Source organism: Triturus cristatus, chromosome 9, assembly GCF_964204655.1.
Source record: "Triturus cristatus chromosome 9, aTriCri1.1, whole genome shotgun sequence".
In the NCBI taxonomy this organism is placed as follows: domain Eukaryota; kingdom Metazoa; phylum Chordata; class Amphibia; order Caudata; family Salamandridae; genus Triturus; species Triturus cristatus.
The window spans coordinates 1,044,405,327-1,044,432,539 of record NC_140592.1 but is presented as its reverse complement, the minus strand read 5'-3'; the positions used below and the strand labels follow the sequence as shown (position 1 = coordinate 1,044,432,539).

At 44.2% G+C, this 27,213-nt stretch overlaps 2 protein-coding genes across 2 annotated transcripts in view; both read left to right on the top strand.

Moving 5' to 3' along the window:
- Positions 1-27,213, top strand: part of LOC146799324 (uncharacterized) — a 412,174-nt gene that overhangs the window by 61,320 nt on the left and 323,641 nt on the right. The window lies entirely within an intron of this gene.
- On the top strand, positions 1,857-18,810 carry LOC146799327 (uncharacterized). The gene is made up of 4 exons (XM_085626884.1): positions 1,857-1,990; positions 3,270-3,325; positions 4,732-4,748; positions 17,955-18,810. Exons 1-4 carry the CDS (start codon positions 1,884-1,886, stop codon positions 18,588-18,590), a joined length of 816 nt encoding a protein of 271 aa, XP_085483010.1. The 5' UTR covers positions 1,857-1,883; the 3' UTR covers positions 18,591-18,810.

The following is a 27,213-nucleotide window of genomic DNA, read 5'->3' as shown; positions in this document are numbered from 1 at the left end:
GAGTCCAGTTACGAAGAGGTGAAGCAGTGGCAGTCTCTCTTTTCTTCCCAATCCCCTTTCCCCCTCTCCGCTGTATGTGAGCTGTGCAAGCTCGCTGTAGTGGAGTGGGGGATTGAGGAAATATTCATCTGCTCGTGTGGAAATTGAAGTTCAGGTGTTTGGTACTTGACACATAGTATGAATGCAGTGTATGATAGGGAGTGACTTTAGATGTGTGTATGAGTGAGTGGAGTGTTACGTGGCGGGGGTTAATCTGATGTTATGTGAAATGTAACATTATTTTCTTTATTGTGAAAAACGGTTGTCTGTTGCAGTACATAAATGAGTGCTTTGTTATTGTGTTTAAGCATTACAACTATTCATTGCCTAGTCCTGGGGTACCACCTTACGTTTTGCTGCTTCAAAGATATCTTCATAGGTTCCTGGAAAGTTCTCTCGTTTCTATCTCCATGCCGGTTCTACTTCCGTCCCGGCAGACTAATGCATGAATATTTCGTAAAAATAGTCCTTAAACACCATATGACCCTTCAATTCCTAATGCCACTAAGTCAACCTCCTGTGAGCCAAACTCAAAGTCTCATATCGTATTTTCTTTAAATAACTACTTCCACGTGGCCATAATTGCCACCTCCAACGTGGACACCACTACTCGTCCTGTGTTCTCCGTCTCTCACACCGAGTACGGCTTTCACACCAGAAGTTAAATCCATATGGTGTTTAAGGAATATTTTGACGAAATATTCATGCATTTGTCTGCCTGGACGGAAGTAGAAGTGGCGTGGAGATAGAAAGGAAAGAATTTTCCCGGAACAGTGCCCTGATGAAGTCGTGGGGAACATCCTAAACGGCGAAACACGTGTTGGCTGGCTGGGCAAAAAAGAAAGACAAGATAAAGAACAAGAGAAAGACAAGAATTATGTGTCATATAATGTGATTTGGTTAAAAGGATTGGGTAACAGAACTTTTTAACCACTGTTGTTAGCTACATTATAAAGGAAATCCAGGCTGCTCTGGCTGGGCCCTTCAAGAACCTATCAGAGCAGTGGTAGAAAGCAGGGAGCACCCCTACTGGAGAAGAGGGAAGGAAGGGGACAGATAGAGTTGTAGGTGGGTGGCTCGAGACCATGATTTTCTTTTTATATGGGACAGGGAGGAGCCATGTTATGTTATGTACAGCTCCTCTACTAATCCTCTGCTCCCTACATAGCAGTTGAAATCCAGAGCTGATTATTTTGGTGGCCATACATCACTTAACATTATAGAAGGGTAAATAGTAAATTGCTGGGGTGTTTTTCACCCGGGGTTCTGAGTGACATCATAGACAATTCAACCTTTGCTCTCATTTATTTCATGTCATTGAGATAATCCCTCAATGAAAACAATCGCTGCAATTCACTGCTACCAATCTATATAATTATATATATATATATATATGTGCTATTTTCTCTAATGGGTGTTGGATTCATACACTAACAATATTTTGAGACACTGAATGGGAATTTGTAGATGACTAAATACAGAAAGTTGGAATGAGGCAGTAATTTGATGGTTCATTCTGCTCTTTTAACAATTGCTCAGATCTTTTAAAAGAAATACCAGTGAGGGAGTGGCATTAATTTTCTGACTTAATAATACTGTGGAGAGCACTGACGATTCACGACCTTGAAAGTCTGCAGCTGGTGATGCCTGCTTCTGGTTTATTGCATGGGCGGCAGTGAGCTCCTGCTCTAGGATCTGCTCTCTGTGCATGGTCCAGGCCCAGATCCAGAAACATGAACATAATTATTGTAATTAAAAATAATCACAATTTGTCTTGTTGCACTAACCTAACCATTTATTTCTGGCTCATCCTGATGTGCTGTGCCACCACTTGTCTGCATTAAATGATTCAGACTGCCTTGGATAGGGCGGGGTCGTGCCCAGCCAGCGCTGTATATAAATACCAAACTCTCTGCAACGCTTTCAGATCCTTGACTGACCATCCATTCAGGTAAGAGATGAGCTCTGGGAATGTGGTTTGTGTCGGTGGAAACTCTGTGTTGTGGGTGTATGTTTCAATGTCTTGATTTAATTGCACATATATAGATACATGCATAATGTAAGCATCAGTATTACTCGTTAGCATGTTCTCTATATATTTATCTTTGCAATCTGAATTTTTTAAGTTGATTTTTTAATCTAGAACGTTGTGTGTATACTAAAAGAAAATGTATGCCGCTGGAGTAGGTAGACAACTCCATATGTTTCATGAAAAGAAATTTGTGGGGACAGAAGGAAAACCTAAAAGGTGAATGTAACTGCTGACACAACACTGGTGTGAGATTAATCCTTTCAGGCCCTCTTTAGGTTTCAATTATTGTTATTGGCAGTTTTGTAGTAAAATAAATTTGAAAACAGATGCAGTCAGATTGCTGCCACAGTAATTAATTATAAATTGTAATGCCTTTAATCTACTATTGTCACCTCGTCACTAGAGTCTGGAGTGCTCGGTCCAATCTTGTTGCATCTTGTCCTCTATCAATCTAAGGGCTTCATTTCCTCTGACATGTTTTACCACTGCAGCCCTTTGCCAAAAACAGAAGTACTGTACCCCACAATTTCGGAAATTGTGTTTCCTTGTTCTCCATCTCATTAGGTAACTTCTCCATACTCAGGAGCGCTATTGTCCTTTGCAGCATGAAGGACATTATCTTCTTACCTTTGGCCCCATGTAGTGGGTAGATGGTTTCTGAGTGGGATCCTAGTAACCTTACCAATGCACATCAGTTGTATGGAGCCCAGTAAATGTAAAAGTAGTTAGGCGCTTGTACCGAGATAAAGGAAGACAAGATGTGTGATACAGTGACTTTCGAGTTTCACACAATCCGATTAAGATAAGAGCAGGAATATAAATTCAGGTTTTCTGATTTCTAAGCCTATAATTTAGACACTAAACTGAGTTTCCTCAGTACATTTATACAAGTATCAATAATACATGGTACCCAAGCATTAAGCAGCAAAGAGACATTCCACTATCGTGTTTTCTGCTGTAAAATTAATCAAATGTAACTAGGTTGACATCATTTAAATCTTATCAGATGTCTACTTCTTTGCTGCTGTGTGAGTGTGTGTTCACAGCTCGTGTCAGTTATTAGGGCTACAAATAAGCACACAGCCCCTGTGCTGCATCTAGGGTTATGTTATTACTGATTAATAGATCACCATAGTTCAAAGATTACGTGTCCTGTTGCTTATTTTATTTTCTCTGATAGACTTTTATTTCCTCACAGACCTTTGTTTTTTCTTTGGAGACACCAGACCACAACCTCCCAAGCCATGGACCATTGTAAGTGATTGTTGCTCTTACTTTCTGCTTGTCATGACAACCTGAACAGTTATTAAAAGTTAATTGGCAATTTAAATAACTCCTATCAGCACAAATCAGTGAGTGACACACCATAATAAACAAATGCAAAATAGATACCTTAAAAATACAACGTGCTTAAAATAACCTCAGACTAATTTATTAAGCATTGAATTATGATACTCTGGCAATAATTTAACTATATTTGATTATTCTACAATACAATCCTAGAAACAGAAACAGGGTAGTAATGCAGGGTTAGGTTGCAGTGTGTTCACGCAGCATCAACATGAATGTTCATTTATACTGGTGAGCCTTCAGTCTATGAGCGCTTTAGTGCAATATCCTGATTTTCTGCTGTTCTTGTGAAGCGAGTTGCCTGTACTTTAATTTTACTCTTGAATTGTTGCAGGTTTAATGGCAGAATTTACAAAAATGGCAGCACAATCAAAGACTCGATCATTGATCTTCGAGTCAGACTGTACAAAAGGCCAATGGGTCTTCATTACAATCAATTTTACCAATTTTAAACCACAAATGTCAGTGTCAAAGTTTCTGAAATAGTCCACATTTGACAGGAAAGTGGATTGGCCCCACTGGTGAGGCTCTTTCTCGCCAGTAGGGTTAGTTCTGGTGCACCATAAATTATTAACTCTCCCACAGAAAGCGTATCTGATTCAATGACAAAGAGTCAGCCCGGAGCCCCATTCCCCTATATGTGCATGGAGTATCCTCCCCGGGGACTCAATAGGGCTAAGATACATTAATTGCACGTACCTCACTAATAAACTGCTCATCCCTGTATAATGTCTGATGGTAGCACAGTACCTGACGGGCCCAGAGACAGCACTCAGAGGGCAGCTCCTTTGTGATGTCACAACACTCTCAGCATAAACCAGACGGGGGAATATGGCCCCAATCCAGTTCCATCTTCATCAGCTTCCCATACACAAAGGCAGTTTACCACTTGAACCATATATGTCACAAGTAACAAATTCATCACAGAAAAGACATGTATGTTATTAAGACACCTGCTTTCACCCAGCTGGTGCTCCAATAAAAACATCTATAGGCATTTTGCTTTTTCAAAAAGTGCAAAAACTAGCAATTTACTTAAAATATACATTTGCTTTTATTAAAAAAATTGCTGATAAGTTTGATAGAATGAAGAGTGCTTTACCCTGTACGTGACATTGACAGTTCAGCATGATTTAGTAAAAAAAAACTTTACACTGTCTTTAGCATCCATAGCGAAATAAGATGATGGTCGCTGAAAAAGTAAACCCAAACTTGCATAATGTAAACATGTTGCACAACTGGCATTTTTGTTCAAATACAACATCAATTCAAATATTAATTCAATCCAACATTGTCTTTTTAATTTGCAGCACAAAAGCAGAAGCAGGTAAGACATTGTACAGTTTACTTTCTAAGATGGTGCAAATTTGGTGGCAGAAGTTACCTTTCTAATATGAAAACTCCAACAGATTCAAAGGGTGTTACCTTCATCCTACAGTGTGTAAAATGATGCAAAAGGAGAGTAGATTTTAACACAACTTCCAACTGCAGAATTTCACTTGAGTGTCTGCATCCCCTGAAATCAGGGAGTGGAGACATCTAATACTGAATTTACAAGCGGACAGTTGCCACAAGTACTTTTCCATACTAGGTGGAGCTCTCTGCCACCAGGGTAGAGATCTACCTAAGCAAAGGATGACGAAAATTATTTTTAGAAAAATCACGTAAAATAAAAACGTAAAATAGTTGGAACAATTATTTTGAACTAAATAAAATACAATGTTGGAGCATATTAACTAATTAAAAGAAATGTTTATTAAATAATCTAAGTATATATTTTATAATATTTTTTAACAAAGTAAAATAACTTAGTTAAGTAACATTTTTATTTTACATTCATATTTAAGAAATGAATTCCAAAAATATGTTTGATGTAAATTATTTTCTAATTTTTAACACAAGTCTAAAAATAACATTAAATGTTTTTTAAATACAGTAAGTTGTAAAATAATTTTCAGTTATCTATTTTGTATATTTGTTAGGACTACATTATTTATTTGATTGAAAAGTCGAAGTAATTAAATTATTTTGACATCATTTCCCATGGTTGTTATTTTAAGTCACACCCTCCATTACTTTTTATGGGGGTGTGTTGCAGTACCTGTGATTGGCCATTTGTGGTACCGGACTCCAAGGCTGGACTGGAATACATTGAGCCCGGTTTTGTGGCATTTTGTGTTTTAGTCATTTTAGAAGTGAATTTTATGAATGGTAATGGCCTTACTCATTTGTTAGTGTGTGTTTGTATTAGCATGCATCTGCCTAAATTGCTCTCTGCGTTTTTCTAAACTCCACCCATTGAGGAGTAGATATTCCCCATTTACCCACCACTGCTCATTGTCCATTCCACATTTTTTTTAAACATCTTTTTATTAACAAAATATAGCTTTCCATGTAATAAGACAATACACATAGCAGTGGGTCAGCCGAGTGGTGATAGTGCAGTATACGGCAAATGTCATACCCCTAGGACAGTAATAGTCCGAGGCACTGCCAGTAGACTCCCAACCCCCCCGGTACCGCTCAATCAATTAATAAATCCCCCTGAAAGCCATCCATGCCTCCCAGACCTTTTCCCATTTATAGGGGCACCCCCTGCTCTGGTACACCATATGTTCTGCTCGCCGACACCAATCAAGGTCCCTTTTCCATCCTTCTATCGACGGAACCTCTGCGGCCCCCCCACATATTTCGTTTGGCCACCATCCCGGCCAGTGCCAACCAAATAGTAGCCCATTTGGGCCACACTATCTCCCCTGTCACTCCCAGGATATACCATCTGGTGTCTAACAGGACCTCGGAGCCCACCACCTCAGACATAACCCGTGAAATGGCATCCCTATACCTCTGTATCAATGGGAATGCCCACAGGATATGAAAGAATGTCCCAGTCTCATTGCAACCCCTCATGCACTTGTCTGACCCACTAAACCCGATTCGATGCTGCACGGTTCAAGGGGCATAGGAACGATGGAGAATTCGGAGCTGAACAAGGGAAACCATGCCCTGTCCGCTATCTCTCTGGGGCTCTGTAGGGCCCCCGCCCTGTCATCATCTTCAAGGAGCCCAAAATCCGATTCCCAGGCTGCTCGTAACGGTCCCAACGGATCGGGCGTGTTATTGAATAATTTTTTATATGTAAGTGTGATGGCCTTGTCCACCATAGGATCGAGTAGGAGCCTATCTTCTAGCGGAGAATACTCCGTCAACTGCTCCCCCTCTTTGAGATGGCAGTGCAAGGCATACCTGACCTGGAAATATTTTTAAAATTCTCCCTCGCCCATCTGATTTTCCGTCTGCATGACCGAAAAGTCGAGCATCTTCCCCTGTTTCCAAACATCCCCCAGCAGATCTATCCCAATGGAACTCCACCCACAAAGGCCCTTCAGACACGCAGTCTCCGACAAAAAGTCCCCTTCCCATAGTGGGGTTTGTTCCGTGAGCCTAGCTTCCCACCCCATCATCTTTGTTGCCTTCCGCCACGCCGCCAGTACCGTCTCTGTGTGAGTTGGAAGACCCGATTTGCCTCTCCTCTTTATGTACAGGGCACCGAGATAAGTGCCCTTCCCCATAGCCATATGATCTACCCGATATGCAGGTTCTTCGGTGGGGGAGAAGACCCACCCATTGATGTTCACCAGTTGTGTCGCCCAGCAATATTTCCCGAGGTCCGGTACTGCCAACCCTCTCTCGTAAACCCCTAGTTGCAATCTGCGTAGGGCGATTCTGAGGCTCCCTCCCCCCACAGCAATGTGCGCTGCTCCGCTTCCACTGCGTGGAAGAAGCTCTCCGGAACCACGATGGGAGTATTCCGGAGCACATACAGCAAGCGCGGCAGGGCCATCATCTTAAATAAAACTGCTCAACCCATGAGTGACACTAGTAGGCCCCGCCAGTGGGCAACCTCCACTCTCAATCTGTCCAGTTGAGCATGGACGTTCAGGTGCCTTAAATCCGGGCCGGATTTCATAATCCCTATGCCAAGGTATTTGAACGAGTCCCTGAATGTCAGGTCTGCACAAGCCGATGTCAGCACCGGTGCCTTCCCCACAAGTACAAATACCAGGGACTTGTCCCAATTGACGTGATAGCTGGAATAATTCCCGAGGTTCTAAGAATATGTATAAGCCCATGAAACGTTTGTCTGGTGCAATCCGCATAGAGCAGGACACCGTCATGTCCATCACACATTTACCTGTAAATCATACACTTATGTGTTAAGAGATCTCTGCCATGTTGGCAGAGATCTTCGTGTAGAAAAAAATCAGAGCGGCAGAAGCACAGGTCTCTTATCGTAGGTAGTTTAATAGCATTTTGTAGCACATGAGTAGAACCACAGTAGAACCACCACACATATTACAAAATGCAGTGTCTCTAATTATCTGAATGTGGGTGGTCACCATAAATGGGACACTGGAAGATCACCACACCCGGAAGAAAGACTCAACCTTTTCTTTGATCAGTGACCACAGAAGATTTTACAATTCCCCCCTGAAATCTTATTCATTTAATTTAACACTTTGCGTGCGTTCGTCGGCCAACGGCCGTCGTGAACACTACCTCCGGAGGGCTGCGCAACTCCGTTGCCCGACATGGCCCCGCCCACTCCGCTAAAAGGCCGCACTGCGGCAGAATTTCCGCCGTGGTTAACGAGTTAAAGAATTTTACCACAGATTTGGGAGGAGCATCTGGGAATCTTTCATCTACAAAGCTTTTGTTTTTTCTTTGGTTCAGAATGCAGATAGGTCCCATACGTCCCACTATTCTTACAGGATCACGCCTCATATATATGTCGTAAAGGTAATCCCAGTTAGTGCTCTCTTTACTGTTAAATTGTTAATTCATTAGATTATATGCCATGCCTAAATCATTTCATTGGGAAACAGTAATGAAAGAATTATCAAATCATCCTTTACATTTATATCAGTAGACCTATCAATTAATCTCTTAGCATCTGTTAGTAGTGGAGTCAATCGAGTCTTCAGAAAAATATTCTGTCAAATGTTTGCAAAAGCGTTTGCCACAGTGGTTTCTGGTAAAGATAATTAAGTAAAATGCATTCAATGTTCAATACTGTCGAAACTATCAGAACCCAATCTATCAAGTCTTTCTAAATATTTTTTTTGCTGGGTCTTAATATATACATTTCAACTCATTTTTATTAAATTTGCCTATTACCAATTATGTTTGGTCATATCGAGCAAAAGTCCATAAAAGAAATACAACATTCACATATTCAGTTTAGAATTGCTGCAAACTAACCTAAACATAAGTGGAGTTCCCTCTCTTTTACAATTGGGAATTTGTTAATTCTGTTGACTCTATGTGTCCCTGCCACAAAATGTCTATCTTATGCATCCATTAAAGACTGGTGAGACTTCGCCTGGGCAAACAGTGTATAAGGCAGTTGACGTTCAGTTTGCTCACTCAACTCAGTGTGAATAATCTCTCAAATATAAGCATTAATTTTATTTTAGAAATTAACAAATGTACTCATTTCATCCCTTAATAACAGTTTGTCAGGTTTTAGAACTAGACCAATGTTGCTGTCAACTATTAGCTGTTCAGTTTTTGGTAAATAACTAAAATGTTTGTTGTTCAAACAATAGCGTGCCATCATCTTACAATACGTACATGTTGCCTTCAAATACCAGGTTTTTGTTTGTTTTGTAAATTAAATACAATCTCATTCATCTGTTTGCTATTTTCTTAAAATAATGCATTTCACAATCATATATCAAGTTGTAATTTTTAGTCAATAAGCTCATTTTTCACCAAATATCCACTATTTTGTGAACATGCACTGTTCTTTCCTCCAATTACAATTTCTCATATATATCACTCCATTTATCACTTCCACCACCCAATAAAAAGCTTGAAATTATCTTACACTATTGCCATTAACAATAAACACCAGCTCTTCATTGTATGTCCATTCATTAGTTTGGTCTGAAAAATCGACATATCACCTTATTTTCCTCATCAAATACTCACATTTAACACTGCTTCCAATAATTAGATCTTGCCTTTCCTGCCCTTGGATTACCATCCCATGCCAGGGATTACTACATGCCAGGGAGGCCCCTCAAGAAGCAAGGGATGCCCGCTGTATGTCCATTTGATGAAACAGATCAATATAAATATCCAAAATTGCCTCCTATATTTTCCTTCACTAGTTGTCACCTGCATCTTTGAGATGCTCACTCTGATGCTGATGCTTAGAAGCATGATATAACTTGCCCCTAGAGGGGATGAGAGATTTCCCTAGAATCAGAGACACACCCAACCAAATGTCAACGTGCTGCAGAGACTGCCTTAGCCTAGAAAGCAACAGGGCTGCAAGCTGCTTTTCTGTCTTCTGAACGGGAGATTGGTGAGGTGTCTTTACTGTCCGAGGAGAATTCGACAGGGACCCATGGGCTCTCCTGAGCTGTTGCCAAGGCTTACTGCAGAGTTCCAGAGAGTTCTTGAGTATTTCAAACCTGCTTTGCCCTTCCTTACCGATGCCTTCAAACATGCAAATCCACTTGTGAATTTAGGGTTGAACTGATGTCATCCCAGTGTGCATAAGGGGGAGTGTTGGAGGAGAGCACTGTTGTCTGTCTCTGAAGCTCAGCAGTGGGAATACAGTAGAGCAATCCATCAACCACCTCCTTCCTTCTTTATTTTCTGGTGGGTTCTACCTTAAATACCCCAACAAAGGAGATGCCCCAGCTTCAATTTATATTTCACGTACCAACATGTTTTCTTACACTTCAAGTAAAGCCTGATAATCATGGACATAAAGACCACAAACAACCCACCAGGTATAAGGCTTTATACACCACAGACGTAGACTATTACAACCACTAGAAGAGGATAAACAGGACTAAGATGTGATGCAGCAATTATTATTTGTCTCTACTGGGTGGGGAGAGGTTGAAAAACAATACAGCTCTACACCACAGGAACCTGGGTACATTTTCAAAGCACTCAGTCTATGGAGACACGACTCACAAGCACCCATAAATGGTATGATAGGGCCATCACACTGGGTGAGCTGTTAAATATCCTCTTGATGATGATAGTATAGTGTATTGCTGTACCAAATATAATCTCTGGTTATATACAGTAGTGTTACAAACTATTGCATGACCACTGTCATTAATTTCAATAAAAGCCTGTTCATACAAAAGTAGTTACATCTGATGTGGGATGGTCAAGGCCCAAAGAATTATCAGTGATGAGATTTTTCTAATGGGAAATAATGATCCTCTAATACCCACATTTCTCAGCCCTCTGCTGAAGAATCTGTCAACTCCACCCTCCTCCCAGCACAAATATTTTATTTGATCCCAATGTACCATAAATATAATATTGAGGAGCTTATATGTGACCATGAATGAACATGGTTAAACTGTTGGGTGGACAAGTAGGTGGACTACTGAGAGTCTACAAAAAACCCCATTCATTGAATAATGTGGGCCGATTGGTAGGTTCTGCCTCCAGCCTCTTTAGCTTAAAACAAATGTAGTTTAGCACTGTATCCTGAGAATCTGGTTATTCTGTCTGACAGTTTCATGTTCACTACCACCCACAACACATAACAAATGCGTCAATAGGCTGAATATAGCCAGATGTGAGAGTCCATTAGGCCCTGGCAAAATCCCTGTGACAAACTTGCACAGCATTTGAGGGCAAAACATTTTTGACTACTAACATGAGATAAAGGAGTTGTCCTAATTCACTCTTTCCCCCATCTGCATCTTTAACTGTATATACGTGGGGTAGAAGAGAGAATAAGACAAATTAAAATCATAGTCACCCTTCTTGCCTACAAAAGAACGACTCACGCTAAGATCTCTGGATGAGCCTGCCCAGCAAAAACTTGCTTGCAAAGAAGCACCTCTATGATGAAGCAATGAGAAATTTTTATTTTGACTAAAGAGCCCACTTAGTATTGTTAACACATTTTCTTATATCACAGCCTTTGCAGCTAAATGCCCAGTGTACCAGAGAGTGAAAAATAAGGCCCCTGCCCTTTGCTTAATGTGAGAGGGATTTCCTGACAGCATTATGTAGTTGATTTGCCAAAAAGCATATTTCTAGCAAAACACCACATCAGCCCATACTATGCAGCCCCTAGTTGCCAATCCTGCATGTCCATCAGTCTTTATTGCTCATCCCCGATTAAACAATGTTCCCATTACTTCGTTAGTCAATAGTGCTGTTAATTCGTCAGCCAGTTTTACTCAGCCAACATCAACCTGCATTGCTTTTCCACCATACCTACTAATTCTCGTCCCTCAATAGCCAGTGCTGTGTAGCCATCATCAGATAGCATTGGCCATCAGTCAGTGCTGTCAATGCTCAAACATCTATTTTTGCTATATTCCATCAGCTAGTGTTGCAAGTCTCTATCAGTCATTATTGTTCATCCACCATCAGGCAGTGTTGCCAATACACATAGAAATACAATAAATCCTTGGGTCTAGAAGGGAAAACTAAGAAGAGACACAAGAGATTGTTTCTAGATGCTTACGGGGGAATCCCTCCTTTAGGATGAAATCCCATCACCCACCAATGGTGGCATGCTTCATCATCCGGGTTTCTCCTCCTGTTGGGAACACCTCGCCCCGTCAAGGGCTACAACCCCCTCTCTGAGAGGTAGGAGCTCAGGGATATTGTTTTCTACACTGTAATGGATGTAATAAATCCAGCAGATGAGAAACTTGGTTGGGTGAATAGCGCAGTGCAACAAAAACATGTTTTCTTTTTGTAAAAGTGAAGATAGTGATGCTAAAACTAGCTACGAAGAGCAAAGGGGAAGACTTTATCAACTCATTCCTGATGCCAGGATTAAAAGCAGTGCACCTGCAGTATAAATATGTGTCTGCATGTGTGTGACGAAAACAGGTCTACATGTTTCAGCCATAAAAGACCCTAGGTGGTGTCACGGCTTTCGTCAGGAACTTAAAGTTGTGCGACTGCAAAATGCCAAAGTGCTGGAAAATAAAAGTGAAATACAAAACCAGTAATCCTGCTTGAAGTGTAGCTGATTTACTGGTCCTACCCATATTGTATGGATAAGAAGCCTCACCTCTACCTGGCAATAGCTCAGGGAAGGGGCACCGTCGAAACTCCACGCCGTGTACAAACTGCGACCAGAGGTCATCAGTCAGTGCTGTCAATGCGCAAACATCTATTTTTGCTATAGTCCATCAGCTAGTGTTGCCAGTCCCAATCAGTCATTATTGCTCATTCACCATCAGGCAGTGTGGCCAATACTGCATCTGCCAGAATTGCAATATTCCAGCTAGTATTGCTCATCCCCCCATCTGACAGTATTGTGCATCAACTATCCACCAACATTCCCAGTACTTCAGCCAGCATTGTTCATCCCATCCACCAGTATTGCTCATTCACCATCTGCAAGTATTGCCAATGCTTAAGCCGTTGTTGCTCAACCCCATCAGCCAGTATTACATGGCTACCATCCACCAGTATTGGCAATATGCCACCCAATATTGTTCTTCCCCCATCCGCCAGTATTGCTCAGTCACTATTCAAACATATTTCCAGTACTCCAGCCAGTATTGCTCATCTCCCATACCACCCAGTATTGCTAATATGCCACCCAGTATTGTTCATCCCCTATCAGCAAGTATTGCTCACCCAACATCTGAGCGTTTTACCAGTACTCCAGCCAGTGTTGCTCAGTGTTGCGCATCACCCATTAACCTGTATTGCTTATTCCCCAAGCACAAGTAATGATCTTCCCAAATCAGCCCATATTGCTCACCCCACATCATTAATGTCTATGAAACTGAAATTACCTAACAAAACACAAAGTACAGTAGCGTAGAGTGGAATGGTGCAGACTGTAATAGCGCTGTAATAGCATTCATTGTAGTAGCATACACTGGAGTGGCGTAGAGTGGTTTGGCATACAGTGGAATTCTGTAAAGTGGAGTGGCGTAAAGTGGAGTGGCATACAGTGGAATAGCATATTGTAGAGTGGCATAGAGCGGAGTTCCAGAAAGTGGAGTGGCATACACTGGAATAGAGTAATGTGGAGTAGCATAGACTGGAGTGGTGTAAAATGGAGTGGCATACAGTGGAATAACGCAGAGTCTAATGGCATAGACTGTAGCATCGTACAATACAATAGCGGTGTGAAGCAGAGTGGGGTGTTCTAAACTGGACTGGTGTACAGTGCAGTAGCATACAGTGGGCTGCCACAGTGGATTGGAGTAGAGTGGAGTTGTATTCATTAAAATAGTGTTGAGTGGACTGGCGTACAGAGTAGTGGCATAGAGTGGAGTGGCATACAGTAGAATAGCGTAGAGTGGAGTGGCGCACAGTGTAGTGTAGTAGAGTGGAATAGCGTGGAATAGAGTGGCATAAACTGGAGTGGTGTAGAGTGTAGTAGTGTACACAAGAGTGCCATATAGTGAAACAGTGTAGAGTGGATTGGCGTACAGTAGAGTGGCATATACTGCAGAACAATACAGTGGAGAGGTATTCTTGGTCATGCTGTAGAGAGGAGTGGTATGGAGTGTAACAGTCAAGAGTGTAGTGGTGTAGAGTGGAGTGGAGTAGAGTAGAATAGCATAGAGTGGAGTAGCATTCAGTGTACTGGTGTACAGTGCAGTGGCATAAAGTGGAATATAGTAGAGTGGCATAGTGTAGAGTTGGGTAGAGTGAAGTGGCATGCCTTGGAATAGAACAAAGAGTAGTTGCGTACAGTGGAATAGTGTATAGTGGAGTGGCATGGAGTGTAGTTGCGTACAGTGGAATAGCAGATAGCAGAGTTTGGTTTTTGGACCTGGCCCTTCCTAAAGGGTCAACGCCTCTCCCATAGCTTAACATTGGGTTACTTTATTTTTGATAAACAAGTTTTATTAGGTTTTGTAAAAACACAATAAGAAACATTGATCCTGACAAACCACCACTGCACAAGTGCACGAAGTGAGATCATTCTCCACCCGTCCCCACCCAAAGCCCCACCCCCCACCCCCAACACACCCAATCAGAATACATTGCCCAACCATTTCCCCCATACTCTACGATATTTCTTGGGGCAGCCCCTCGCCTGGTAGAGAGTCCGTTCCTGGGCCGCGCACCAGTCTAAACCAGCACTCCATTTGGCCAAGGTAGGCGGGTGTGAGTGCTTCCATGCCGCTGCAATATCCCGTTTGGCCACCATGAACGCAGTCATAAGGAACAACTTCTCTGCGCGGGTACCCTGTAGACCATCAGTGATGCCCAGCAGGGCGTGTCTAGGATTGTGTGGCACTTCCCAGCCCAGCACCTCAGTGAGATCAGTCTCTATGCCCCTCCAGTAATCCCCAAGATCCGGACAGGACCACACCATATGAATGAAGTCGGCCGGGTCAAAACCACAGCGGGGGCAAGAGGCGTCAGCTGAGAGGCCCGCACGGCGTAGACGCGCCGGTGTAAGATATGCCGTGTGGAGATAATATGTTTGAATCAGCCGTAGCTTGGCTGAGGCCGTCACCAGCCGGGGGGCCATAAGGGCGTCCCGCCAGTCCACCTCGTCCAGGGGTCCCACCCACCCCTCCCATCTGCCCCTCAAGCCGTCCTGGACCGCGGGGGTGTTGTTAATAAGAGAACGGTGTATACCGGAAATACCCCCCCTCCCTAGGTTACCCAGCAAGACCTGAGCTTCCGGGGGACTATGGTCCGGCAACCGAACATCCAGAGGAGTGTAGGTGCGTATGGCGTGGCGCAGCTGGAGGTACTTGTAAAATTGTGATGAGTGTAGGGAGAAGCGCGCCTGCAGCTCCGCGTAGGAGCACATGGGCCCTCCCACCAGAAGTCCCCCATCAGGGAGATGCCGAGCAGGTCCCATGATCGAAAACCCTCCAGGGCAGCAACGTCCCGCAACCACGTCCCGTGCCAAAGGGGAGTGGCGCGAGTCAGCCGCCCGGTCCACCGGGTGTGACGGAGCGCCGCTCGCCAGGCCAAAAAGATCGCTCTAGTGATGCCGGGGCAGGAAGCGGGAATGGGAGCACCATACAGACGATCCAAAATGCAGGGGAAACTCAAGGCAGTTAGTTCCACCCTGTAGGCCGGGTCGGACCATCCCCCTCCGAACCAATCATTAATGACGAGGAGGCGAGTGGCCAAATAGTAGAGGTAGAGATTGGTCATACCGAGCCCTCCATCGAAGGTGGGCAGGCGACACGTAGAGAGGGCCAGCCGCGGTCTCCCACCACCCCAGAGAAATCGAGTCGCCAGCCCGTCCATCTCGCGGTATCAAGGCCGCGGAAAGGACACGGGGGTGTTTTGTAGTACGTAAAGGAACCGGGGGAGGACCATCATTTTGTAGAGTGCCACCCTCCCCAGCGGGTTAAGCGGGAGCGAGTGCCAGCGCGCCAGATCAGCCTTGGCCCTCTTGACCAGGGGGGCCACATTAAGGGCCCAGCTCAGCTCTGGGAGAAGGGAGATCCAAATACCCAGGTATTTGAAAGACAGCCGGCGGAGGGGAATCCTGTCCTGCCAGTCAAAGCATTCCCGGGAGGGGTGCAGAGGTACTAGGACCGATTTGTGTGGGTTCAAATAGAGGCCAGACGCACGGCCGAAAAGGCCCAAGAGATGGAGCGCACAGGGACCAGATTGTGCCGGGTCGCTAAGGTACAGCAATACGTCGTCCGCATAAAGGGCTATTTTGTCGGGCACAAGGTCCGGCCACTCCCAGCCCCGAAGAAGAGGAACCGCGCGGACCAGGGCGGCAAGGGGTTCCATAGCAAGGGCAAAGAGGAGGGGCGACAGTGGGCACCCCTGCCGTGTCCCCCGGCCGATCCGAAACAGCCGCGACAGCGCCCCATTAACTAGCACTCTAGCACGAGGGCGTGCGTAAAGGACCCGCACCATTCCGACAAACTTGGGGCCGAAACCCATCTGAGCCAGGACTTCGAATAGATAGGGCCACCCAACCGAATCAAAAGCCTTCTCGAAGTCGGCGAGTAGGGGCGTGAGATATGGGGATATGCGGTGGCGGTGAGCCAGAGCCACATGAAGGCGACGCAGGCAGTGGCGAGTACCCCGATCCGGCATGAAGCCACATTGGTCTGACTGGACCAGGTGTGACAAGAAGGGCCGAAGCCTCTGTGCCAGGACCGCCGCGTAGATTTTGATATCCGTATTATGGGTTACTTTATTACTTTTAATTAGCAATACTTTTCAATTTGGAGCAGATAGACAGGTTGAGTTTGGTGTTCAAAGAATTGTAATTAAAATCCCCCTTTAATGGTAAAATCTGATTTTTGGTCCCAATTCATAATATACCATTTTAAGAAAGTTTGCATTTTCTTGTCCTAACCATTTGGAGCCTTCAGCCTTTTCCTGGGTCACATGACTGGGTGTAGCTGGCAGCTAGCCTTTGTGTATTTCTCCCAGACAGTGAGAAAAAGGGAAGATAGGTGTTGACAGGATGAGCCACTCTGAGCTAACGAGGGGAAATAACTGTCATCCACCATATTTGCACATCACAAAGGCTCTGCCTGAGCACTCTCACAAAGTGTTTGACACTGGTCTTTTGTCACCCCAGACAAGCTGGGGCCAGGGCAGGGAGGAAAGGGATGGCTGAAGAAACCTCTATAAGCTTCCATTACTTCAAAGTGGGTGCCAGGTATAAATTATGGACTCTTAGAAACCAGCTCTTCGGTGCACATCTGGACCTGTGGGAAACTCATAGGAAGAACAGCTGTGCTGGTTTGCAAGAAGGGTTTACACTCCCTGCTGCCTGCTGGCCTGCTACCTGAGTGTAGGACCGGACCAGGCTTTGAACCAAGGGCCACCAGAGTGACTTTATGGGCTCTCAGGGACAGAAGGCCCCAAGCACCTTGAAACCAGCGCCTGCCGTGAGTCACACCCTTCCAATTGGTGCAACCCCATTCCTGGACCCTTGTAAGTAGGTCTGAAGGTGCTCATTGACAATGGCATCTATTTTGTCATCAATGGCAACATTCTTGGTGTTACAAAATTTGGAAAGTTGGCTCTTCTAAAAACAGTGTAACCTGTTTATGGGAATGTGAAATTTAAAAACATGAAAAACAAAAAACAAAATCTTTCATGTCATTTAAGTGTTCATACGCTCGTGTAGATGTATGAAATGGCCTTTTCTTACGTGCTATAGCCCTTACCGAATCCAGGGCCAGTACTGCATTAAGACTAGAAGAGGCAGTTGCATTACTGTGCCATTACAAGGTGCCATATGAAGGTGCCCGAGAATAACAAAAGGAAAACAATTTGCCGTTTTGCTACAAGAAAGAGAGACCCAAAGTGCACATAAACCAGGTTGGTTCAAATGAGACAAATATGCTTCTTCTTTGTAGATTCAGGAGAGTGCATGTCATTGCTTTACTGATAACCTGATAAATATGTTGATTGCGTGTATTGTGCATGTCTATTGTGGATGCTTCTTTATGTTAAATAACTGTACTTTACACTAAACAGATTTGATTAGTTTTAGTGAACCATAAACTGACCATTTCTCTCCATCTTTGTTTCTTTCTTTTCTCACCAGGGACAAGAAAGTGAAGGAACGTGTGGAGTTCAAAAAGACCAATATGGACAAAAGCAAGACCAAGCACAAGACAAACCACAGGACAAGGGTCATGGTCAGCAACAAGGACAAGGAACCAGTCCCGGCAAAGAAAAAGACTATGGAGCAGGCCAAGGTCATGGCCAGGAACATGGGCAACAAGGAGTTCAAGGAACATGCCACGGAGTAGCACAGGGACATGGTCAGGGAAAAGGTGAAGGGTACAACCAGGGAAAAGATGAGGGATATGGACATGGAAAAGACCAGGGGAAAGACCATGGATATGGTCATGAAAAAGACCAGGGGAAAGACCAGGGATGGGGTCATGGAAAAGATCAGGGGAAAGACCAAGGAAAAGACCAGGGAAAAAGCCAGGGAAAGGACCATGGGAAAGACCAAGGATATGGTGGGGGAAAAGCTGAAGACAAACATCTTGGAGGTGGCCAGGGACAAGACCAGTGGCAAGGCTTTGGAGACAAAGTAGGAAAGGGCCAAGCAGAGGACAAGGGAAAGGGTCAAGAACATGGAAAAGAAGGAAAGAGTCTTGAACAGGGACAAGGACAGGGACATGAAGGAAGGTGCCATGGTAAAGACATGGGACAAAAGCAGGGAAAGTAACTCAGGCAATTTATAGGAAGGGTCCCGGCAAGTTATCCAGAAAATAAAAGCCTTCATCTATTAATGCATGTTGTACTACGTAGGCATTCAACATGCTTCTCTTCAATTAAACAACCTTAAAACTGTGCAATAATGTTCTATCTCTATATTAAGATTTTACATTGTTAAAATGGAAAGAGTTGCAGTGCATACTTTAAAAAATAAACTCATGATTCAATTATCACCTGTTCAGTGCATTTTGTGCAAAAAATAAATGTTTGTAGAATTGTAAAACCACTCTTTCTACAGTCATGTACATCACCAGAGAAAATAATTGCATTGTCAGCTCCTTGAACATAACGCATACTTTTTAAGATGGACTTAACTCCCTTTCATTAGTCCTGAGAACTAAGAATTATCAAAACTACATTGGTGATTTTTATCCACACTGTGGCTGATTTCAAGTGGTTGGGAAGGCAATGCTTAGAAGATGAGAGAAATGTGGGTGCACGGCTTCCTCACTCCCATCGCAGGATTTAGGTAAACCCTTCTATCCATAAGCCTTGGTGGGCTTCTGTAGCCTTAGAAACTCCCTTAATTTCTACATCCAACCCTCAATTGTGGGATGCGGTATAGAATGAAATGGGAAGAATGTGGCAGTATTCAAACAGCAGATACACGGAAAGAAATACAAAAAAAAAATAACAAGAAAAGCTTGAAAAGGGGGAAGGTTGAACAGACAGAAGAGAGTAAGTGAGAGAGGTGTAAGAAATTGATCTGGTCAGTGTATTTTTCACTACTTGTCTTTGTTTCGAACTTCTGTGTTCTTAACATATCCTGTGGAAAGAGGCATGTTAAAACACTCCAAAACACATATTCTGCGCTACAACTGAAAGCCTTTTTCTTGAAATGCAGCCAATGATATTGAAACATTGATTGGACTGCTTCTCAGAGTCTCACACTTCCACTAGAAAATAGTAAGATATCAAATGCAAATTGTAAGCCAACATTAAATAAACAGGTCACCCTGCATGTTCCATTTGAGTCAGTTAGAAATTGTAGAGCATGGTATTTTTTCCAAGCGGCATAATATATGTCATGCATCATAGAGCGCTTTATCGACTTCTAACAGTTGTGTACAGTACTCCTGTTTCTTAAAGATAAAAATAAATTAATTATAATCTAATATTGGCCTAAAAAGATCAAAAGAGAACACATGCAGTAAGTCATTAGATAACTGTTGTTGTGTTGGTACTTATGAGATATGGAATGTTCTGTAACTGGGCCATATTTAAAGAATATTTGGGCATTCACACATTTGACCGAATGACTTCCCATCTGTGCACTGCCACTTAGGAACACTGCCTACAATGTTAGAATTCTGGCATTTGATAGGGAACACTCACAATGCCCAGGAGGAAGGGCGAGGTGAAAACGCTTGCTGTCCTCTAATGTGCTAGTGAATACCCGTACCATCATCTTTTAAAGAAGGGATTTATTTCAGACTCTACCTCCTCTGCTCTGTGGAACATCATGTAGAAATGCCAGAAGAAGCTGAAGTGCCTTTAAAGCAGGCTCAGCTGAACTGTTTAGCAGTAGGTGGAACTGGATGCCAAAAGAGTTTCCAAAGGATACCTGAAGCCATGCAGGATTTCTATTTGAAAAGAGTTCTGGGATAATCAAAGTAGCACTGGAGCGGCTCTTAAAACAAGAACTACATCACACTCTAGAGGAACTTATACCAAGGGGACTTTTCAGTGATTTTACGGAGATAGCCTATCAATAATATGCAAGTCCTTCTTTGTCATGAGTGACTCAAATCGGTGACGGTAGATTCAGAAATTCACACAAAATGCAACACAGTTATGCACAAAATGAAATCAATTGAAGGGGTTAATATTGGAAAAGTATAGTAAATAAAAGAAATGCACAATAGAGAAACATAAAAAAAGTTTAACACGTGTTGGGGACATTATGGACCCAAATGTTATTTCAGTGCTTGGAAAAATGACATTAACACAAGCCAAATGTTCATGGTGATGCTGTAACACTATTTGCTTTTTTTGTATATAACAGTTAATTTCTTATGTTGTCGAGTAACCCGCGAGAACTTCTCATATGTATGAATCATAATCCAGACATGGACTACTACAGTTTATCTTCAATGCTAAAATATGTTTACCCTTAACTCAGCGACTGCTACCCAAAAAGTGATATGGGAACCCAAACCACAAAATAAGGCTGCTAATGGTTTGAAAAAATGAATTTTGCAAAGTAACATCAAAACTGGTGATCCAAGTTCCTGTAATAGTGACATGGGATCATGGACAAAGCTCGGGAAATCAGTACCCTGTTTAAACTATTCCCATGAAGGTTCTGAGTACCAGAAGACAGCGTGATTGCTTGCACCCGATGAGTTTCACTTGTCTTTTGGTAACAACTGGTTACAACAATGAGTTTGCTGTCGACGCGGAAGCCATGGGGCTAGGCAATCCCAATGGGTTCAATGGTGGACATAGGGAGAAATTAAACTCTCATTTTTAGGATGAGGGTACACAAATGGTGATTCCTGCAGCAATAGTTATGATATCCTAAACCACAGGGCTATTATTCCAATGTTACCGAGCTCACCCTGGCCAGCTTCAGCCAACAGTAAACACCCAGGTATATAAGGTGAAATGGAAAAACTCTTGGAGCTCCTTTTGGAAACAGGAATGGGTGATACTGGCTTCTATAACATTAAGATTGGGTTGATTGACCTTCCTCCGGCTACGCTCCTGTGCACCATTAGGTCAATTGTATAGGTGCTCACTAATAGCCAGTTGTACAGATGTTCAAACAACAGGTTGAGTTGGTGGTACAGGTTCACTATCAGCTGCAATTGTTCAGTATCTCGGGCACATACTGAAAGTTCTCATGATACAGTTGTTTTTGAGATTCCTCTGATTTGGTCTTAGCCCACTGAGATGCAGGTCCTTGTGGTTCCTGGACAGACTTTCACTTGGAAGTGTCTTCCATTCAGGTCTCAGCCAGGTAGGCCAGCATCTGGTCTGCAAGACCAGTGAACAGTCCTCTCCAATATGTGGAGGAGTGTGGCTCAATGGTTAGAGTGGCAGACCCTGATGCAGAGTTCTGGCCAGGGACCAGGGTTCGATTCCCGCCTCAGAGGGGCTCGGGCTCAATTTCCTTGGACCTGTCTATTCTCGCCTTGGTGCCTATTCTAATCACAGGCCCCACGCTGCAACTCTGGGCAATCGCCTGCTTAGCCTCCACACCGGCCCCAACAGCGCTAAGGATGCCTGGCTTCACCCTGGGGGTGCCCAGGAGTCGACACTTCACAGGGAAAGCCAGGAGGGGTTCCACAGTGGTATGAGTATCAGTGCCAGGAAACCGTTAAGGTGGCCGTCTGGTGACAGTGCGCTCTTTAAGTACCTTGACATTTACATTTACAATATGGGCCGTACAGCTCCTTTTTTCCAAGCAGGACATAGCCGGGTATCTAGGCTTCTTCCCATTCTTGGGAGAAGAGCATAATTAAATTATGATATAACACCTCTGATCAGTAGGTACTGCAAAGCTTCTTCTGTCATGACAGACAATGATGATAAAAAAGGGTGGCATTCGTAGGATATACATTTAAGTAAGATGCTTGTAACTAGATCAGATCAAAGCCTAAGTAAACAGTGAAGTTTTCTGATATTAGTTATACTTTTCAAGAATGAATGTTCACATCTTTATTTGTCTGGCAAATGGGTATCTAAGACGAAGTCCCATTCACCAGTGACAGATAAATGGTCAATGAAGTGCTATACTACAGGGCCCATCAGCTTCCTGTTTCAGAGGAAAGATAATGTTCGCAATTAAGAACTATAGCCTTGATGTGAGATATATTTATGCATTATGCACACAAAAACTTGCAGTCAATACTAAGCTTCATCTGCTAAAGATGACAAGTGTGGTCCCATTTCGCTTCACATTAAGGACTGCTGTCTGGTGTTTTGTACCGCCTGGAGCTTGCGAAGACGATTCCTAACCTTCTCAAAATGTAGGAGTTGCCATATTCAGCCTGAAGTTGACCATGGCCCAAATCTCAATAGCTTGCAGACTAAGTGAATAAAGGGGAGCAGATGAAGTGTTATTCTGTTTAATCTGTTGCAATCCATCTCTATAAATAATCTTCCCTCTATATTCTGCCACACTGTGGCAGATGCACTATTTCTGCTTTCTAGACTAAACCTGCAAACTGCAGCACAGCCAACACCATTCTGCATTTATCAATACTTTTCCAATGTGAATACAAGAGTGACATTCTGAAAACAACTCTGCTCATTGCAGAATAAATGGTTCATAAATCTTTAAAAAGAATGCTGCAAAAAGTAAGCTGAAAGACATGAAGCTAAGCCCAAGTGCCCATGAGAATAAGTTTAGGAAAACTTGCTTGTAGGCTGAATATGGTAAAGATGGCGATCATACCAAGGTACTCATCTGTCCCACTCTGTTTCGCAAAAGGATCCACCCTCTTTTATACTGACATGAAACTTGTGGGATCCACACACATTACAGTAAAATCAGACTCCTTACATGCTACAACAAAGGAAGATTTCCTATCCTGGAACTTCATTACGCCATTGATAACCTTTTTCCAGATTTTGGAGAATAGACTGTCGGACACGCAGGACTCGCAAGCGGAAACCAGGACCCAACTTTTACAGATGGAAAAGGTCTTAGAGGTCATAAAAGCGAAGAATGAAGATTTGGAAGCGCGGTCTAGGCGTAACAATTTTCGCATAATTGGCCTGCCAGAGTCCACAGCCATTTCCAAGATGGAGACCTTCATCGATGGCCTCCTGCGCGAACTGTTTGGCTCTGTGTTATCGACAGTAATGTTTGTGGAGAGAGCACAACGCTCTTTGGGCCCTTGGCCTAAGCCGGGTGTGCCGCCGTGCACAATAATTGCGCGCCTACTGAACTATGCTGACAGAGATGCAATTTTGTGGGAGGCTAGGGCCAGGAGTCGCATTAATTTTAAGGACGACAACCTGTCCTTTTTTCCAGATTACACCCCCGCGGTGCAAGCGGCACGCAGGGAGTTTGTGCCGGTGAAGAAGTTGCTGCAGACTGCCTCTGTACCATATGCAATGTTGTACCCTGCCAAGTTGAAAATTTCTCATGAGGGCCAGGCACACTTTTTCACGGACTCGAAGTCAGCCCTGAAATTTTCAAAACATATCTGCAAAGCTAGGCCCCGACAGGGCGGGCTGGGAAGTCCATCAGCTTCATCGAATCTAGATGACACAGATTAGTAATGGTGTCTCTTCCTACTTGGATGGTCGAAAGTGAATTTATGATGAGGGTGCGAGTTGTTGTCGATCTGATGTCCTTTGTTTGATCTGCTGCAGTCGGGGGATGGCTCCCCCATATTTATTAAAAATGTTTGCATGTAGTTATGTTATATTGTACTAGTTTGGCGTCTTGGGCGTTGAATTCATTCATGGTTCAAGCACGCAGGTGTGTTGCACAGTTCAAAGTCTGGCAAATCTCACCTCAGAGTGAGTATTCGCTGCCGTTCTCTCCCCCACAGTGGGTGTTCCCCTGTTGATGTATTGTATGAAAGTTGGGGTAAATGTGAGGGAGGAGGGATGGGAATGGTCCCGACCTAATTGGGAGGATGGTGTGGGTGGTGGGGTGGTATTGTGGGGTGGGAGGGGTATGTGTTGTGTTTTATTTGTATGATTGTTGCATTGTTGTTGGTGGGAGTGAGAGCTGATCCATATGGCACGATGGTCGCGTGTGGCACTGGACTTACCCTTCTATTCTGGATGGCATTGATTTCTAGGCTGTCAGGGATCACCACACTTCACTATGGGTGAGCGATACAGATTGTTGACTTGGAATGTGAGGGGTCTTAACTCCCCAAAGAAAGTACGCTAGGTATTGGCCTATCTGACTCGTCATGATATACATATCTCTCTGTTACAGGAAACACATTTGACTAAACGTACAGAGCGAGTTATTGCTGGACGATCGGCGGGATATAAGCTGGCATCTTCTTATTCATCGTATGCCAGAGGCTCGATGATCCTGATGAGACGGGGCATCGCATTCACGGCTGCCCGGACATATGTAGAGGAGGAAGGACGATATGCGATGGTTCAGGGGAAGCTGGGGGGCTCCTTGGTTTCTATAGTCAGTATGTATGGGCCCATTGTTGATGACCCGGAGAGTTTTTTACGCATGTGTGCCAAATTGAGGGAATGGCCGGAAGCAGATATTCTGTGGGGAGGGGAATTAAATACTTACTTGAACCCTGATCTTGATAAGTCTAATCCAATGTCGCACCAAACTCCCAGAGTGGCCCAGTGTGTACGAAGTGCTATGCTAGAATTTGGATTGAGCGACGTATGGAGAGTGCGAAATGCCCTGGTGAAAGAGGGAACGCATGCGACGCCGCTACACAACAGCTGGTCGCAACTGGACTACCGGTTACTAGGTGGCGGTGCGCCCGAGTGGGTACTGAAGGTTGCCACATTACCGCCCACTCTATCAGATCACAATCCGGTGCAATTAGACATAATGATTCCGACGGCTGTGCATCGCCCCTTCACATGGTGTCTGCACTCTGAGGCGCTGCTCGAGCCGGTGTTCGAGACTACGGTGAGGGATGCCATAAAACAATACTTTCTACTCAATCAGGGCGTAGTGGACAGTGCCTCCACTTTATGGGAGGCTTTTAAAGCTATGATTAGGGGGCTGTTCATTGGTACAGCGGCGGGCATATTGAAAGATATTAGAGAGCAGCTTTCCAAAGTTGAGGCTGCGCTTCAGACACTGGAACGCGGGTACACAGTTGCTCCGTCGGCTGACACTCTGGCCCGCATACACGAGCTGGTTCTGGAGTATGACACCTTAGCGGACACTGAAATACCATATCTTTCGCGTAGGCACACGGCTCGCAGATACGGAGAGGGGGAAGACCAGGCCATACACTAGCACGTAAGATTAGAGACCATATGGAGCAACCTCATATAGATAAGATAACGGACTCCCACGGGAAGGAATATTATCACCCGCTCGCTATTACCGAGCAATTCCGGGACTTTTACGAAGATCTGTATACATCCGGGGGGGGCGACAGAGGCTGACATGATGGGGTACCTGGAGGACATGGCAGGCGCCTGGTTGTCGGATGCCCATAGGGAATATCTAAGCCTGCCGGTTGACGTGGAGGATATTAGGGCTGCTAATTTAGCTCTACCAAATGGGAAGGCACCGGGGTCGGATGGCCTTTCGGTCGAATTTTATAAAACTTATGCGGACTTGATTGCTCCGTATTTGCTGGAAGTGTATGCAGAGGCGCATGATTCAGTGGTATTGCCACCTTCGCTGCGGCAGGCCCTGATTATAACGCTACTTAAAAAAGACAAGCCCCCAGACAAATGTGACTCATATCGACCCCTTTCACTGATTAATATAGATGCCAAGATCCTTGCCAAAATGTTAGCGATTAAAATACAACCCCTGATGCCGCACCTGGTGCTGCCAGACCAGTCGAGATTTATACCGGACCGTTCCACGTCCCACAACTTGCGAGCTATTTTTTCCATGTTTCATGTCTTGGAGCCAAGCTTGTCAGCCGCGGCAGTATTGCTAGACGTGGCTACGGCATTCGATTTGGTTTAATGGAAATATATGTATTTTTTTCCTTCAGCGTATGGGATTTCCGTTTATATTTATACAGTGGATCAGGGTGCTATATGCGGATCCATCGGCTAGGGTGCATGTCGGCGGTTTAACATCAGACCCATTTGACATCCAGAGGAGCACTCGCCAAGGATGCCCTCTGTCTCCGCTGCTTTTTGCGCTTGTACTAGAACCGCTAGCGTGCGTTATCAGGCAGAGACACAGGGAGACAGCGCTAAACTTTAACTACCGTCTAGTAGCCATCTCGCTACATGCGGACGATATGGTGCTTTTCGTCTGTGAGCCTTTCAGGTACCTAGCACAGCTACTGTGGGAGTATGTACGGTTTGGTCGTTTGTGGGGATTAGTGGTAAACTGGGACAAATCCGTTGTTATTCCTCTGACGGAGTCCACGGTACGACCAGATATGGATTTCCCATTGGAATGGTCTGTGGACCCAATAAAGTACCTCGGAGTCTGGATACATCGCGGCCCGGATAAGGTGATCCGTGAGAATTATGGCAGGGCATACACTAAATTGGACCAGCAGGTGGATACATGGGTAACTCTACCGCTCTCTTTGGTGGATCGCATTGCACTAATTAAGATGGTGGTCCTACCGAGGTTTCTGTATTTATTTACTAACATCCCGATTGTGTTGTCGAAAGGGTTTTTTAGTACTCTCCGCGGGACCCTACTAGGGCTGGTCTGGGGAGGCAAACAAGCCCGAGTAAAATGGTCGGCACTGACTAGCGATTATGATAAAGGAGGGTTTGGGGCACCGGACTTCTACGTCTATTATCTCAGTGCGCAGGCCCAATACGCGTATTACTGGATGGGCCCACATGCGTTCACTCCACACGTGCGGTGAAGGAGGGCGACGTATATCTAGTTCCGTTACACAGCATGATCACATACCGGGCACGTGGTGTCCAGAGGATGGAGATAAATGTAGTAGACATGA

What these genes read in the sequence shown, in the direction of transcription:
- LOC146799327 (XM_085626884.1), top strand. Translation starts at nt 1,884, where the DNA reads ATGATTCAGACTGCCTTGGATAGGGCGGGGTCGTGCCCAGCCAGCGCT. An exon ending in TTGACTGACCATCCATTCAG is followed by an intron (nt 1,991 to 3,269) that starts GTAAGAGATGAG and finishes ATTTCCTCACAG; the next exon opens with ACCTTTGTTTTTTCTTTGGA.